Source organism: Marmota monax, unplaced genomic scaffold (assembly GCF_021218885.2).
Source record: "Marmota monax isolate L192 unplaced genomic scaffold, Marmota_monax_Labrador192_F-V1.1 WCK01_AAM20220418_F8-fsc00101, whole genome shotgun sequence".
Lineage (NCBI taxonomy): Eukaryota > Metazoa > Chordata > Mammalia > Rodentia > Sciuridae > Marmota > Marmota monax.
Window position 1 is genome coordinate 869,615 of NW_026692786.1, and position 16,957 is coordinate 886,571.

A 16,957-nucleotide genomic window follows, 5' to 3' on the forward strand; every position below is an offset into this window, starting at 1 on the left:
GTAGAGGGAGGGTGACCTGCCCAGGAGGTGAAGGACTTTGCAGAGTCCACTATCTTATCAGGGAGATGCAAACAGGTACCAAAAGTCACGGTCACAGTGAGGTCCTTTACTTGGCAAACAGTCCCTGGGGCCAGGCCAGGAAATGCATACAGTGGTGACTGTGGAATTCTGGATCCTATCCTCATGGGGCCCAGAGAGGAGAAGAAAGAGCAGCAGATTGTGACAGCACAGGGCCGTCAGGGCTAGGATGGAGGAAAGTCAGACAGAGAGGACAAGGCTGTGAGAGGAAGCCAGGGAAGTGCTGGACCCATCCTGGTGCTTGGACCAAGATGGTTTCTTGGAGGAAGGAGCCTCTGTGCCTGACCCAAAAGATGAGCAGCGGTTGAACATGGGGAAGAGGTGCAGGGTGGCTTCTAGCAGAGGAAACTGCCTGTGATCCTGAAATGATCAGTTTGAAAAACAGAAGGTCTGAGCAGGCTGAGTCCTCAAGCCTGAAAGGAAAAATGGCTCCTGGGAAGAAGGAGGGACAGCAGGAGGGGGGGGGGGTGTCTGAGCCCATCAGGCCCTGGAGGACACTGAGTCCTGGAGAGTGTGTATGGATGGGGTTCCAGGAAAGTCTTATTCAAATTCCCCTTAAAAAAAAAACACTTAATGATCCCCATCTGATTAATAGTCCATCCTCTGACCCTTCTTTCTAAAGAAAAAAAATTATTTTTTCAATTCTGACCATTACTTATTCTCAAAAAAGCCTCCAATTGTTCTCTGCACCCCAGGCTCAGAGAAATCTTGCACTATTGAGCTACTTGGATCATGTCTCCCTTGCCACATTCTTGTGACAAGACTTTGCCCTTGGAGTTGCCCACCAGCCTGAAATGGCAGTGCTCAGTCCACCTGGGCTACGATAAAGTCCATCAGGGTGCCAAGGTTACCGGGACCATTCCCAGATTCCACCTGGGGCGGAGCCTCTGTGCTCGCCTCCCTGAGATGGGGATCAGTATTACCTGGACACAGGTTAGAAGAATAAAATGCACGAGCAAAATACCCCACCCCAAAGACAACTTAAGTCCCATCTGAAGGCAATCAGGGAAGCACTGGGAAGATTTAACCATTCTCATGGCTGGGAACTGCAGACAGAATTGACAAGGCCATGGCGCTGGTACAGGGTCAGACTGAGCCAGGCCTTGCCATTAGGTGGTTGGGTGTGGGAAGGCCGGGGTGCTGGGGGAGGTTGTGAGGGCTGGGGCAGTGGCTTGTGGAATCAGGCTCAGACAGTGGCTGTGTGGATTCAGGCCCAGGAATCCAGATGTCTTCCTTGCTCTAGACGGTTTAAAGACTCAAAGATGAGGCACGTCCTGACACGATGCTCTCAGTAGGGTATAGATCATTTGTGTGTTCCTGCCCAAAGTGAACTACCTGAATGTCATCAGGAAAATCCATCAGCAAACTCAAACTGAAGGAAAAATCTACAAAATAACTAACAGGGTTCCAAAATGCCAAGGTCACGAAAGCAAGGAGCCTGAGGAATGTCACAGAGCAGAGGAGACCAAGGGAACATGATCATTAAATACAAGCAGTGATCCTGGCTTGTATCCTGGGCTAGGTAAAGAACATTAATGGGAAAACTCAAATTCTCTCATCTAGTTAATAGTGTCTTATCAATGTTAGTTTCCTGAATTTGTTCATTAGAGTGTGATTATGTAAGAGAATGTCCTTATTCACAGGAGACACATACACATGTATGGAAAAAACATCCTGTCTCTGTCTCACAAATTATTCAGCTCCCCCACCCCCCAAAAAAAACCACCTTTAAATCTATCCATCTATCCATTCATCCATCTATCTGGCACAAATATAGCAAATCATTAAATTTGGGTGAAGGGTCAGAATGTGTTTATTTACTATCTTTGTAACTTGTGGATTGAAATAAAGTAAAAAATTGAAATTTACCACAACAAAATAAAAATAAGAAGTGAGAAAGAAGAGAAAACAGATGAAGCAAAGATCCTGAGGGACAGCCCGGGTTTGGCAGAAGCTGTCTGTGCCTAGTGATGGCTCCTCAGTCTCACCAATTAGAACTTTGTGAGATTCCCTGATTTATGCAGATAGGATCTGTGCAGCTGCCCCAGGTCCTGGGAATTTTGGGGACAGCAGCTGGTAGGCCAAAGATAGAGGGACCAGAGACAGTATGGAGCACCTGAGGAGTTCCCAAAGACTGAGAATTCCTGAGGACCTTCCCAGCACTGCAGATTGGCTAGCGGATATTCCTAGGCATCAGTGAGCTTGATCCTGTTCAGCTCTGAACAATGTTTATTGAGCACCTACTGTATATCTGAGGGGAAAATGTTCTGGGACTGGGTATACAGCAATACAACCAAGTCATAGTCTTCTTTCTAGTGGGCCAGGCGAATGCCAAGCAAGTAAAAATAAAATACAATAGAACAGGGGGTGTGGATAAGGTCAGGGTAAGGGATGGAAGGTGAAAGGGGTGAAGGTGTTACAGGGTGGACCCTTGGCCCAGGTGACACTTGCATGGAGGCCTGAAGAAGGTGGGAAAGAGCCTTGCAGATATCTCAGGAAGGGGGTACCCAGCAGATGGAGCTGCGAGTGCCAAGGTCCGGAAGCAGGAACGTCCTTGGTCTGTCTGTACAAGGCACAGCAAAGAGGCTAGTGCCAGTGTGACTGTCGTGGAGACTGAGGCCGAGAACTGATGTGGGGTCAGATCTTGCAGGAATTGGGCTGGGGGTGGGGCTCAGTGGTAGAGCTCCTGCTTAGCATGTGTGAGGCCCTGGGTTTGATCCTGGCACCATACAACAACAAACAAACAAACAAGTAAATAATATAAAGTTATACAAAAGTTAAATCTTACAGCAATGATTGTGGATTTGACTCTGAGCAAGAAGGGACGCCGTTAAGGGTTGTAAGCAGAGGAGCGACACCAGCTATTTGACACACATGGCTCAGAGATAAAGCTCAGGGCACCCATGGTCTCACCGCAGTGGCAGTTGGGGACTGCACCCCATGCTACTCCTCTCTTGGGGTTTTCTATAGCAGGCTGGGCATGAGCAGTGAGGTGGGTGTGGGGAGGAGCTCAGGCTGCCCAACAGCTTCGACTTTCCCAGGTGACCTGCTCCAGATGAGAAGGACATCGCCAAGGCAATTATCTAATCAGCTCCACTCTCACCTGCCCCAGGGACATGCCCACTCCCTGCGCCAAACATGACCATACAGAGACCCCAGCATTCTACCAGCCCAGCCCCTCACTGCTGCCCCCAGAGGTCCCTACCTGGGGGATTTGGACTTTTTGGTACCTGGAACTGGGCACCAAACTCCGAGTTTAGGTCAGGATGCTTGGACACATCCTCTCCCCATTTTTCACCTTGGTTCCTCCTTCTGGCAGGGTGGGGTGGAGACAGGGGAATGGTTAAGATCCCTGATTGCTATAGCTGGTGGTGTAGAGTGCCTTGGAGACCCTCTTTGAACCTCCTCAAGACTCAGTTTCCCCCTCTGCACAATGGGAATGATAGAGTCCCTTCGCAGGGGTTTGTTGCAAGAACCTGTGAGGTCACACGTGTGCAGAACCTAGCACATTCTTGGGGCTACTTGTGTGATGTTTGGTGTCTTGTTGGTGTTGGTAAGAGGCTCTGGGGTCAGAAGTGAGCTGGAATCCTTAGGCATGTCAACCTTATACAAAATCCTACCTGTCTAGGCCTCAGTTTCCTCATCTGTACGACGAGCTCATGCGAGAACAGAACTTTACAGGGCTGTTGTGAGAAGCTAAGGAGACCATTTGAGTAAACCACACAGGGCAGGGCCAGCCCATAATAAGTCCTCAGTAAGTGACAGCCATTATAGAGACTATTATGGGCATCCTTCCTGCAGGTGACAAGGCCTAAAAAGAGGATACTCTGCACCTGACCTATCTGGTTCTGAGCCTTGACTTTATCATGCCCTCTCTTGGGGACTGTGGGCAAGTGGCTTGACCCCTCTGTGCTTCAGGGTGTCCCCCTCTTAGAGTTGTTGGAAGGTTAAATAAGTCCTCACATGAAAGCTTGCCCCACAGTGCCTGTCACACGTCACTGCATGTTTGTTCTCTTTATTGTCATTGCTGTGGTTTTCCCGGTGATTCCTGATCTGCGTGAGGCTGCATTGAGATTTGGGCAGGTTGGGGCAGTCCACTGGGAAATGCTGGTACTGTCCAGGCCTGGAGGTCATCCCAAGGAGCCCTGTAATCAGCTGTAATCAGCCAGTTCTGCCCCACCCCCACCCTCCCTGGGTATATCAGAGCTGGTCTGGCCCCAGGCTCTGTTGAGGCCAAGGGAGGCCGAGCTCTAGGCACCATGGGGAAGGCAGTGAGTGGGGTCCTGGGCTGGGGGCTTGGGGTGGGGGCAGGGTCCCAGTGACATCTAATGCCTCCCTTGTCCCACCTCATCTCCCAGGAGAATTACGAGCTCTACTCAGTGGAGCTGGGGCCTGGCCCTGGTGGGGACATGGCCGCCAAGATGAGCAAGAAGAAGGCCGGCGGTGGGGGAGGCAAGAGGAAAGAGAAACTGGAGAATATGAAGAAGGAGATGGAGATTGTGAGCATCGGGCCAGGCGGCTGCGGGGCTGGGGACTGGGCTGGGAACTAGGCAGTGGGCAGGGGTGGGCGCTGGCAAGAGCCAGACAGCAGTGTCCTGTCGCCCACCTCCCAGAACGATCATCAGCTGTCAGTGGCAGAGCTGGAACAGAAGTACAAGACCAGTGCCACCAAGGTGAGCCGGGGCTGCGGAGGAGAAGGCACCGCAAGGGCAAGAGGGGGAGAGAGGACAGGAGAGCGTTAGGGGTTAATCTCAAAGAGAGACAGAGACAGGGAGGGGCAGAGACAGGGAGAGAGGAGTGGGGAGAGAGAACAGGAAGAGAGACAGGAGGGAGGGAGGAAGGAGGGGGGAGAGGAAGAGGAAGAGGGACAAGACAGAGAGAGATGGGGGAGAGGGGAAGGGGGAAGGAGACGGAGGCAGAGGGTGCATGGTGACAGGAAGGCCCTGACCTCCACCACAGTCCACCCCTCTGTCCCCAGGGCCTGTCTGCGAGCCTGGCAGCTGAGCTGCTGCTGCGGGATGGGCCCAACGCACTGAGGCCACCGCGGGGCACACCAGAGTATGTCAAGTTTGCCCGGCAGCTGGCAGGAGGCCTGCAATGCCTCATGTGGGTGGCTGCTGCCATCTGCCTCATCGCCTTTGCCATCCAGGCCAGCGAGGGTGACCTCACCACTGATGACAACGTGAGTGGTGGGCCCTGCAGGCCAGACACAGGATCAGGGACCTTCAGGACAGAGGACACTGAGCCTGGGATTCAGGACAAAGGGAACGTAGGATGGGGATTCAGAGCATAGAGATGCCGTTCTGTGTCGTGGACCCTGAGGAGACACTGGGATGTGAGACACACCCAGGAACATAGGTCACAGGGACGTTGGGGATGAGTCTTGGGTGAACCCATCTTGGTGGAATGTGAAGACATAGGAATGCAATATGTAAGAATATGGGACTTGGGAAACAGAAGATATAAGACAAACTAAGGCCACAGGACACAGGGACATTAGGACTTCATATGAGACCCCAGGGACATAAGGCACATGAGCCATAGGACAAAGCACATGGAGAGATATAAGACACCAGACATAGAAGCAGACAGAGGAAATGGAGATGCAGGACAAAGGGATGTTTGATACACAACAGGGTCAGAAAAAGGACATGGGGACTTGGGGACATTTATGACATTGGGCAGAGGCTTGAAAAGTCATAGGACAGGTGACAAGGAATGGGGACTAAGAGGTACATAGATGTGGGGACTGAGAATTTAGCATAAGGTCTGTGATACACAAGCACACGGATATGGGGACATGGGGACACAGGGACTATTGGGTGTAGGAGATGCAGAGGGTGGCACCCCGATTGTAGAAGAGACAGGAACATGAGGAGATATAGGACATGGACATGGCCATAACAGACTTGGGAGACACAGGAAAAGGGAACACATATGACCAAGGAACACAGACACGGGTCACAAGCCACAGGAGATGGGACCATGGGAAGACCCAGAATTCAGGAGCCCAAGGACCCGGGGCAGGAGGGACTGGAATACAGCATAGGTGAGCGTGACGTGCAGAACCTGCTGGTGGGTCTCAGACCAAGGGAACAGTACCGAGGTTTCCTAGTAGTGGGAAACCACAGAGGTGACCCCAAGGATTCCAGGGGCCAGGGAATGGGGCGTGGTCTTGGGCAAGAAGTGTCTAAGGCCTAACATGTAACCCCAGCCCCTTTACTCCTCCTGCAGCTCTACCTGGCCATCGCCCTTATTGCTGTGGTCGTGGTCACTGGCTGCTTCGGCTACTATCAGGAGTTCAAGAGCACCAACATCATCGCCAGCTTTAAGAACCTTGTGCCCCAGGTGGGTCCCGAAGGCCCTGCCTCTTCAGATTCCAGAAGCTCCAGACCCACTCAGGCAGGATCCTGGCAGGATCCTCTTCCATCAGGCCCACCCTGCCCTTAACTCTGACCTCCATATCTCCACTAGGGCCTCAACTGTCCCCATGTTCACCTCCCCACATCCTTTTACACTCAGCAACCTTCACCTCTACCCCTGCCTGTTCTATTCTGGTGCCCCTGCCCCACAGCAAGCCACTGTGATCCGAGATGGGGACAAGTTCCAGATCAACGCAGATCAGCTGGTGGTGGGTGACCTGGTGGAGATGAAAGGTGGGGACCGCGTGCCAGCTGACATCCGCATCCTGGCAGCCCAGGGTTGCAAGGTGGACAACTCCTCACTCACCGGAGAGTCTGAGCCACAGACCCGCTCACCAGAGTGTACCCACGAGAGCCCACTGGAGACCCGCAACATCGCCTTCTTCTCTACCATGTGTCTTGAGGGTCTGTGGAGCCCCTTCCCAACCGTTCAGTAGCCACACGGCCTCCATGCTTCCCTTACAGCCCCGCTGGCTCTTCTACTGTGTTCTGTGGCATGTTCCTCCCACCCCACATGACTGCCCCCTCTCCGGGGCACACTGACTCTATCACCTGCTATAACTACCCCATTCCTGCTGCCTCTGTTGTCTCCACACTGCCCCACGCTCAGTGCCCGCTGTGAAGCCCACCCCCACTGCTGCCTACCCCACCCTGAGCCCCTCTTGGCCCACTGCAGGCACAGCGCAGGGCCTGGTGGTGAACACGGGTGACCGCACCATCATTGGGCGCATTGCATCCCTGGCCTCAGGAGTGGAAAACGAGAAGACGCCCATTGCTATCGAGATCGAACATTTTGTGGACATCATCGCAGGCCTCGCCATCCTCTTTGGCGCCACATTTTTTGTGGTGGCCATGTGCATAGGCTACACCTTCCTGCGGGCCATGGTCTTCTTCATGGCCATTGTGGTGGCCTATGTGCCTGAGGGACTGCTGGCTACTGTCACAGTGAGTGAGGAGGCCAAGGGGGTACAGGGAGCTGAGAGTCTGTCCATCTGTTTATTTATTCATCCACGCTTCCATCTCCCACCTTCCTATCTGTCCATCCATCCATGCACCTCCCCATCCACCCTCCACTTACCCATTATCTGTTCACTCAGCATTCGCCTGCTTCAGGCCATGTCCTGGGCCCCATATGAGGGCTCCGAGATGGATGGGGTACTTGACTGGAGGAGGCTGAGGTCCCCTGTCGGCAGCTGCCCTGTAACCAGGCCTTACATAGTCACATGTAGTCCAAGAGTCACCCAGAGGAGGCTCAGGGGGTTCATTTTCTCATTTGATTGTGCTCATAATAGAACATGCAGAATCTCAGCTGGGAGAGCTCGGGGTGTATCTGGGTGGTTAGGAAAGGCAACCCAAGTAGGAAGCACAGATTGGACAAAAGCTTGGTCTTTGTTTTGTTTTGTGTTTGGCAGAAGAATCTCGAACTTGAAACACTGTGGCTGGTGTGAAGGACTCCCCAGCGCTCTGAGTGGAGGAAAATGGGACTGCAAGCAGGAATTTGTCCCTGTGCCTGAGTTTTTCACCTCTCCCCAGGTCTGTCTGTCCCTGACAGCCAAACGGCTGGCCAGTAAGAACTGTGTAGTCAAAAACCTGGAAGCAGTGGAGACCCTGGGCTCTACATCGGTGATCTGCTCTGACAAGACCGGGACCCTCACTCAGAACCGCATGACTGTGTCCCATCTGTGGTTTGACAACCACATTCACACAGCTGACACCACGGAAGACCAGTCAGGTCTGAAGATGGGAGGGGACGAGTACTGGGACAGGATCCAGTGGATGGTGGAGATCTGAAGGGAGCCTGGGAAGGCTTTGCCTTAATGGGAAGGGGGTGGGACTCAGCAGGTTTGTGAAGGAGCGCTATGTCTCACAGAAGGCTGAATATTGGGTCTAGAGACAGGGCTCTGAACTAGGGTCCCACTAGGCCCGGGGAGGCACTTCAACCTGAACGCAGGGGGAGGGGCTCGGTTCTGGTCTGGGAGATTCTCTCCCTGGCGCTGCCAGCCCGGGTGTCTGGTCTTCAGGACAGACTTTCGACCAGTCCTCGGAGACGTGGCGGGCGTTGTGCCGCGTGCTCACCCTGTGCAACCGCGCCGCCTTCAAGTCCGGCCAGGACGCCGTGCCGGTGCCCAAGGTGAGATACTGGGGGACCCGGGGGCATGCTGGGAACTTGGTGAAGCCAGGTTCGATCCTGACGATCGGTCCCCATCCCAGCGCATCGTGATTGGAGACGCGTCGGAGACTGCGCTGCTCAAGTTCTCCGAGCTGACGCTGGGCAACGCCATGGGCTACCGCGATCGCTTCCCCAAAGTCTGTGAGATCCCCTTCAACTCCACCAACAAGTTCCAGGTGTGCAGCCTGAGCGCCCCGCCCCGCCACGGTCCTGGCCCGCCCACTTCTGGCCCCACCCACAGTTAGGGCGGGCCTACGCCGCTGTCAGTAAGGTTTTTCCGCAGGGTCCTAACCATCCCTCGCCCTGCCCACAGCCCAGACCCCCCTATGGTTAGGTCCCGCCTACATCTAAGCCTCCTCTCTGGTCCCTCGCAGCAGGGACATCCCCTCTCCGAGAGAATCTTGGTATCAGGTCACCCGTGAGTAGTAAGCCATCAAATCCTGTTTCCAGCCCAACTCCACATCCTAATTCTGCCCATTCCTTGTGCTCCGGACCCTGCTCTGAGCCTGGCCCCGCCTAGCCCTCAGCCTCTACCTAAGACCGGCCCAGCACTCAAGGCCTTCACCTTCTCTCTCCCCAAGACCCTTCAGGCCGCGCCCCTCGCCCCCAACTCCGCCCCCATCCTCCGTGGCCGCCCACAGCCCCGCCCTTCCCTGCCCACAGCTGTCCATCCACACACTGGAGGACCCGCGCGACCCGCGGCACTTGCTGGTGATGAAGGGCGCCCCCGAGCGCGTGCTGGAGCGCTGCAGTTCTATCCTTATCAAGGGCCAGGAGCTGCCGCTGGACGAGCAATGGCGGGAGGCTTTCCAGACTGCCTACCTCAGCCTGGGGGGCCTGGGCGAACGCGTGCTCGGTGAGACTCGCCTTGGGTGGGTTACCCGGTGTGCGAGGAGGAGCTAGCACAGACCCTTTCCAGCCGTCCCTGTCCAGCCGTCCCGGCCCAGCGCTGAGCCTGCCCTTTCTCATCTGATCTGCCCCAGTCCACACATTCACCTTTGACTTTCTCTGTCTCAGTCCTGACCTCTGTCTAGCTTCAATTTCTGACCCAGTCTCTCCACTCTGGTCCTCACCCTGACCATCCTCCTCCTTACCTAACCCGTGAGCCCATGATTTTTTTTCAGCCCTTGCCCCTACTTCCACTTTCCAGGTCCCCCTATTGACCCTTTGACCTTCCCCAGGCCCTGTCTCAACTCAGGACTCCCCCATCCCAAATCCTTGTCCCGACCTTTAGCCTCCTTCAATTTTTGTCTTGACCCCTTATACTTCCCTAACCCCTGCCTTGACCCTGGAAGGTACAGACTTGTGGTCCAATTCTTTCTTTCTTTCTTTCTTTCTTTCTTTCTTTCTTTCTTTCTTTCTTTCTTTCTTTCTTTCTTTCTTTCTTTCTTTCTTTCTTTCTTCCTCCCTCCCTCCTTTCTTTCTCCTTCCTTCCTTCCTTCCTTCCTTCCTTCCTTCCTTCCTTCCTTCCTTCCTTCCTTCCTTCCTTCCTTCCTTCCTTCCTTCCTTCTTCCCTTGCTGTGTGACCTCTGGCAAGAAATCTTCCCTCGTGTTGGGCCTGTGGTGCATGCTTGTAATCCCAGCAGCTTGGCAGGCTAAGGCAGGATTGCAATTTCAAAGTCAGCCTCAGCAATTTAGTGGATCTTGTCCCAAAATAAAATTTTAAAACAAAACAAACAAACAAACAAAAAAAGGCTGGGGATGTGGCTCAGTGGTTAAGCCCCCCTGGGTACCAAAAAAAAAAAAAAGTTTCCTTCCCCAACCCTCAGTTTCCTTATCTGCAAGATGAGGGTGTGCCTCACAGAGTGGTTGCAGGAATGGATTCAGATAACATGCTGGGCATCCACAGGTGCTTGGTGCAAGGTGCCTGGTTATTTTGCTCATCTCCTGGGCTTGCTAGAGTAGGTCTGCCCAGGACTCCTCTTTCATTTCCCTATTTTCTGGTAGGTTTCTGCCAGCTCTACTTGAATGAGAAGGACTACCCACCTGGCTATGCCTTCGACGTGGAGGCCATGAACTTTCCAAGTAGTGGCCTCTGTTTTGCGGGACTCGTATCCATGATTGACCCACCCAGGGCCACTGTTCCTGATGCTGTGCTCAAGTGCCGCACAGCAGGCATCCGGGTATGCCACTGGGGAGAGGACCAGGCAGTGATGAGGACAGAGGGTAGCAGTATTTGGGAATGTGGAAACCCAGTGGCAGAACCTTCCTGAAACTGGCTTGAATAGAATATATTCGTTCATGATGCTGAAAGGTTCCTAGGAATGTATCTTCAGGTACAGCTGAATCCAGGTGCTCCATATTATTAGGAATTTGCTCATGTCTCAGGTCTATGTTTCTCTCTGCTGGCTTTATTCCCAAGAAGTTGCTCAATTTGGATGGGTAAAGATGACAACCTGTCTTCTCACCCCCAACAGCTTTAACTTTAACAGGGAGTTCCCACCTGTCCTGCCAGATTGGGTCACATGTTCATTCCTGAACTAGTCATCATGGCTGGAGGATAGCATACCTGCCCAATCTAGAAACCTCATTTCAACTAATGGTCTGGGGGACAGAGATGGTTCCTCAATGACAAATCAAGGGTGGAAAAGCCATTGCTGAGCAAATCATCCCCAAGCCCTTCCTCAGGTCTCCAAGGCCCTATAAGCTCTGGGCCTTGCTCCCACTCTGGGCTCATTCCTTAGCCCTTTTCCCTCATTCACACCAGTTGTGCTGTTCTTGCTTTTCCTCCAACAGTTCAGGCATATTCTCACCTCCTGGCCTTGGATTTACTCTCTGCCAGAAATGCTCTTCTTAAAGATTTTTCTCACCTCCTTCTGGTCTCTGCTCAGATGTTACCTACTCAGTGGGGACTTCCCTAGGCACAATTAACCTGAGCCACCACTTCCTTCACTGAGCTTGTTTTCCTCCCTCCTTCTAAACATGCCATATCACTTATTTATTTTGCCTGTTTACTGTCTATCCCACCAGAATGTCAGCTCCACAAAGTACAGGAGTACTTTCCTCATACTTGGTTGAATAAATGAATGTATCAGCAGATGCCTACGGGGAGGACAGGGAGACTGGGTTGATCGAAAGGTGTCAAGGATCCGCTGGTCCCCCCACAGGTGATCATGGTGACAGGTGACCATCCCATCACAGCCAAGGCCATCGCAGCCAGTGTGGGCATCATCTCGGAAGGCAGTGAGACAGTGGAGGACATTGCTGCCCGCCTCCGTGTGCCTGTGGACCAGGTTAATCGGAAGTAAGTCCCCCTCAGCCCTCGCCATGGTTCTCCCACAGGCTCCAGCTGAGAGCCTCCCACCCCCTCTCCAGGGATGCCCGTGCCTGTGTGATCAATGGCATGCAGCTGAAGGACATGGACCCATCAGAGCTGGTCGAGGCCCTGCGCACACACCCTGAGATGGTGTTTGCTCGCACCAGTCCCCAGCAGAAGCTGGTGATTGTGGAGAGTTGCCAGAGACTGGTGAGACCCTGCTGACGAGGCTGGGCAGACGGCGGGGCAGGCCCTAGGCTGGCGTCTCTCTGACTCTCCACCCACCTGTACCCATGGCTTGCAGGGAGCAATTGTGGCCGTAACAGGGGATGGTGTGAACGACTCCCCGGCCCTGAAGAAGGCAGACATTGGCGTAGCCATGGGCATTGCTGGCTCAGATGCTGCTAAAAACGCAGCTGACATGATCCTGCTGGATGACAACTTTGCCTCCATTGTGACGGGTGTGGAGCAAGGTCTGGTCTGGCTAGGGAAGGGAAGGCCGTGTAGGTGCAGGTGGCAGTGGGCTGCCAGGAAGCTGAGGTGCCTGCTGTACCCCCACAGGCCGACTGATCTTCGACAATCTGAAAAAGTCCATTGCCTACACCCTGACCAAGAACATCCCGGAACTGACCCCCTACCTCATTTACATCACTGTCAGTGTGCCGCTGCCCCTCGGGTGCATCACCATCCTGTTCATAGAGCTCTGCACCGACATTGTGAGTCTACAGTCCCAACACCCCACCCTTACCACATACACTCTTGGACACAGAATGACAGGACATAGGCACATATCAATAGGTGGCCAGGCCTGGTCAGACACACAGGTGGACACTCAGGAGGCATGCAGAGATCATGGACATAAGGGACTCATGGAAATCCAGACAGAGATGTTAACAGATATCTGGCCAAACATGGATCACAGACAGACATCCCAAAATAGATATGGACAGACAAACCCCTTCAAATAGACCATCCACAGATACAGCCCCAAATGTAGCCAGGTACATGGCCATGTTGACACGCTTATTAGTTTAGTCTCTACTCTGGCCCTGCCCATGGTAATTTACTCAATGTTGTCCTTATGAGCACCCTGTGAGATGATTCTATTGTTCCCATTTTGCTGATGAGGTCATTGAGGCATAGACTGGGCTTGCCGCAGGTCACACAACTAGTAAGTGGCATATCCGGGATATGAGTCTGGGCAGGCAGGTGCCCCAGGCCTGTGCACTTGATCAGTATACTCTGCTGCAACTGTGTCACAGGACCGTCAGTGAGGGTGTGGGGCAGGAGACACAGGGACACTGAGGAACTGAAGAGATACAGAGTGACAAAATAGCATTGGAGCAGGGACACACAAAAGTAGGGAGACAGTTATAGAGAAAGAGGCTAGAGACAAAGAAACAGATGAAGAGACAGGAAGTGAGAAAGAACTACAAGGAAGCAGAGAGGCCCAGACTGGATGCCCCCAGAGACCAGAGAACAAACTAGATGACAGAGAAGGAAAAGGAGATGAGCGAGGGAGGGGGGAAGAAGAGGGGAGAGAATGCATGTGACCAAAGGACAAAAGCGGACATTCTTATGGAGATGGACTCCAGGAACACGTGGCCAGACATGCCAGAACTCCCATGGGGGCAGCTGGACCCTCGATGTCCAGGCAGGTGTGGTCATGTGGTCACTGCAGGTCCTGCCGCCTAACCTCAGTCTTGTTCTATCCAAGGGGCTGTAGTGGGGCAACTCTAGAGTATGGGGGACAGGAGCCCAGGCAAATCCTCAGCCCTTGTTTCTTCTGCTCCTGGCTAGTTCCCATCTGTGTCCTTGGCATATGAGAAGGCTGAGAGTGATATCATGCATCTGCGACCACGGAACCCAAAGCGAGACCGACTGGTCAATGAGCCCCTGGCTGCCTACTCCTACTTCCAGATTGGTGAGTGCCCATGGGGCCAGGACGGGGCTCCCCAACTTGCTCTGGCTCGCAGTGCTTGTTTTCTGTGTCTCTCTGGTCCCCTTCTCTCGTGTCAACTCTGTCGTGGGTTCTTTTGGTATATCTTTCTTTCCTCTGTTCCTGTCTCTCTGCGCCTCTGTCTCCTGTGTTCCTAATGATCTCTCTTGGGGTCTTTGCTCTTCCTGTGTCCCTGCCTCTGACTCCACGTCTGTGTTTCTGTCCATATGGACTGTTTCGACATCACTGGCTGTGTGTTCTGGACCTTCTTTGTGTACCTGTCTCCATCTCTGTTCCTGTCCCTCCTTGTGTCTCCTTGCCTGTCTTCCAGGTGCCATCCAATCATTTGCTGGCTTCGCTGACTACTTCACAGCCATGGCCCAGGAGGGCTGGTTCCCTCTGCTGTGCGTGGGGCTGCGGCCACAGTGGGAGGACCATCACCTACAAGATCTGCAGGACAGCTATGGCCAGGAGTGGGTGAGCCCCTTTTCCGTCCTATTCCATTGCTCCCTCTTTCCCAGTGACATTCACCTGTGTGGTCCATACTCACTGCCCACACAGAACTGAGTTCAGCCACAGCATCCCAGGCACCCAAACTCTCTTCCAATTCTGGGGGAAGGGCCCTTTCCCAAACCATCTGTGGCTCTATGCCCCGCTCCTGATGCCCACAGCTGCAGAGGGGCCTCTCCCTTCCCTAATAGCAGCACAGCATCTTAGGTGTGGAAGTTCTTGTCTTGTCATTTTCCTTGCAGTGTCCCTCACACTCAGTACTGGTGTGAGTGTCCCATTTCAATGAAGGTCTGGAGCACAGTGAGGCTAGATGTGGCTACCAGATGTGTTTAGTTTGCTCTAAAGAATAACAGAATACAGATCAGGATAATACTGTCATGGTTAAGAATGCAGATCTTGGAGTCAGATTGCCTGGATTCATGATCTGGCACACACTCCACGAGCTGTGTGACACTGGGCAAGTAGCTTTGCCTCTGGTCTCATCTTTCTTACCTATAAAGTGGGCATAATACTAATGTCTGCCTCAGTGATTTTCAATTTGTTACTGGAACAGCAGCAACAGTATTATCTGAGAAATGCCAATGACCCCTCTGGTGTCAGAAACTCTGGGGGTGGGGTCTGGGAGCCTGTGTTAAGCAGCCCTTCCCAGAGTCTGATGCCTCCTGCAGACTGAGTACCACCCATCTATCTACTGCATAGGGTTGCTGGGAGGATGGAATGAAAATGACACACAGGAACACTGGTTGCCTGGAGCACAGTAGCTGCTCCCTACACAATTAGCTGCTATTAAAATGAGCTGTGTTGAGGAAAGGGACTGCATGGTGGCTGTACTGGAAGTGGGGCATATGCCCTGTGTTCCCTAACGGCCCTCCTGGCCACTTCCCTAATTTTGCCATCTGCCTGCCCCTGGAGTCACTGGACTTTGCAAATCCTGCCTCGAGGTTCCCATTTTCTTTTCCCCTTCTTTTGGTTGCCTGAGAAATCTGTCTTCTCGGTTCACTTTGAAGCAATCTAGCCTGGCCTACTGTGTCAAGTTGTCCAAGTTTGCTAGACTCTCAAACCTCTAAGATGCTGCATCTTTCCCTTCCCCTAAGCCCAGTCCCTGATGTGAGGGGAAAGGTGCATTTAGGGGCTCGTGGCTCAGGACCTTGGTGCCCTGCAGAGGCTCTGTGATGGGCTCAGGCTAATTTGTCTCCTTCTTGTCCAGACATTTGGACAGCGCCTGTACCAGCAGTACACCTGCTATACTGTGTTCTTCATCAGCATTGAGATGTGCCAGATCGCTGATGTCCTCATCCGCAAGACACGCCGACTCTCTGCTTTTCAGCAGGGCTTTTTCAGGTGTCCCTAGCTGACCCCAGCCCCCATCCCATCCCCATCCCTGGTCACAACTCCCATCAGACCCAGATGAGGGCTCACTAAGCCAGCAAATGCCAGTACCATTGGATACCCAAACCTTCCTATCAGTTGACCAGTTGCTCTCCCATGTGCCTCTCAGCTGGCCCTTCAGTGTTTCCTAAAGGGCTGATGCTAACAGGGCCAGCTCCCACTATTGGAGAGGCCTGGGCTGCTCCAGTGTCAGATGTGTAAACATCCCCTGTTGCCTCAGACAGTTGACCTGCCTTGACCCAGCACCCTGATTTCCATCTGGTCCCCGAGTCCTGTTGGTCTATCTTCATCCCAAGTCTGCCAATCTGAGCCTGTTTCATTCTGCCCCACCTGCAGGAACAGGATCCTGGTGATTGCCATTGTGTTCCAGGTCTGCATTGGTTGCTTCCTGTGCTACTGCCCCGGAATGCCCAACATCTTCAACTTCATGCCCATTCGGTGAGGGGTGGTGAGGTGTAAGCAGAGGGATGGGGACACAGACCTTGGGATGGCCTTCACCTTGCCATCTTGCCTGTGCTTCAGGTTTCAGTGGTGGCTGGTCCCCATGCCCTTTGGTCTCCTCATCTTCGTCTATGATGAGATCCGGAAACTTGGAGTTCGCTGTTGCCCAGGGAGTGAGTGTGGAACTGGGGGGAAGGAGGCAGGGGGCTGAAACATTCTCAGAGGTGCTGCCCTGACTTTGATCTTCGACACTTGACCTCCAAGCCTTCCGTATCAAATTGGAATTTCATAACCTCTGAGGCCACTGTTCCCTCTGACAGGCACCCCTAGCTCTGAGACTCCTTTCTCCCTCTCTCCTCCAGGCTGGTGGGACCAGGAGCTTTACTATTAGAGGGCAGGCTGCCTTCAGGCCATCCCTGCATCCAGCACAGGCCAGTGAGCATGGGGCTCACAGGACCTTCTGGAAGACCACCAAATCATCTGTATAATCAAGAGTCCCAGCCCTACCCATGTCTGCTTCTGAGCTATGGCACCCCAATCTTGAAGGGGCTCTATTCACTGCTCTTCCCCACCCCAAGCTCCCTTCCTCCTGGGGAAGCAGTTCCTAGGCGCTGGCTGCTCCTGGTGAGATGTGCTTGTCCTTGGGACACCAGGCTGGGCAAGAGGGCTGCCTGGGACTCTTCGTTAAAAACACATATTATGTTTAATAGTAATAAAACAATCCCCACATTGGCTATGCTTTTAATTGGTGC

At 53.3% G+C, this 16,957-nt stretch overlaps 1 protein-coding gene across 1 annotated transcript; it reads left to right on the forward strand.

Annotated features, from left to right (window-relative positions):
• The first annotated feature begins 4,337 nt into the window (after positions 1-4,337).
• Positions 4,338-16,950, forward strand: Atp4a (ATPase H+/K+ transporting subunit alpha). Its single transcript, XM_046447929.2, has 22 exons — positions 4,338-4,349; positions 4,437-4,577; positions 4,692-4,751; positions 5,057-5,260; positions 6,313-6,426; positions 6,653-6,905; positions 7,177-7,445; positions 8,034-8,232; positions 8,522-8,631; positions 8,712-8,846; positions 9,334-9,526; positions 10,618-10,793; positions 11,778-11,914; positions 11,986-12,136; positions 12,231-12,399; positions 12,488-12,642; positions 13,727-13,850; positions 14,197-14,342; positions 15,583-15,716; positions 16,101-16,202; positions 16,287-16,378; positions 16,568-16,950. Exons 1-22 carry the CDS (start codon positions 4,338-4,340, stop codon positions 16,594-16,596), a joined length of 3,105 nt encoding a protein of 1,034 aa, XP_046303885.2. The 3' UTR covers positions 16,597-16,950.
• Positions 16,951-16,957: the final 7 nt, after the last annotated feature.

Excerpts from the sequence above, each read along its gene's own strand:
- Atp4a (XM_046447929.2), top strand. Across the intron at positions 5,261-6,312 it reads ACCTCACCACTGATGACAAC|CTCTACCTGGCCATCGCCCT; the intron begins GTGAGTGGTGGG and ends CTCCTCCTGCAG. Across the intron at positions 10,794-11,777 it reads GCCGCACAGCAGGCATCCGG|GTGATCATGGTGACAGGTGA; the intron begins GTATGCCACTGG and ends GTCCCCCCACAG.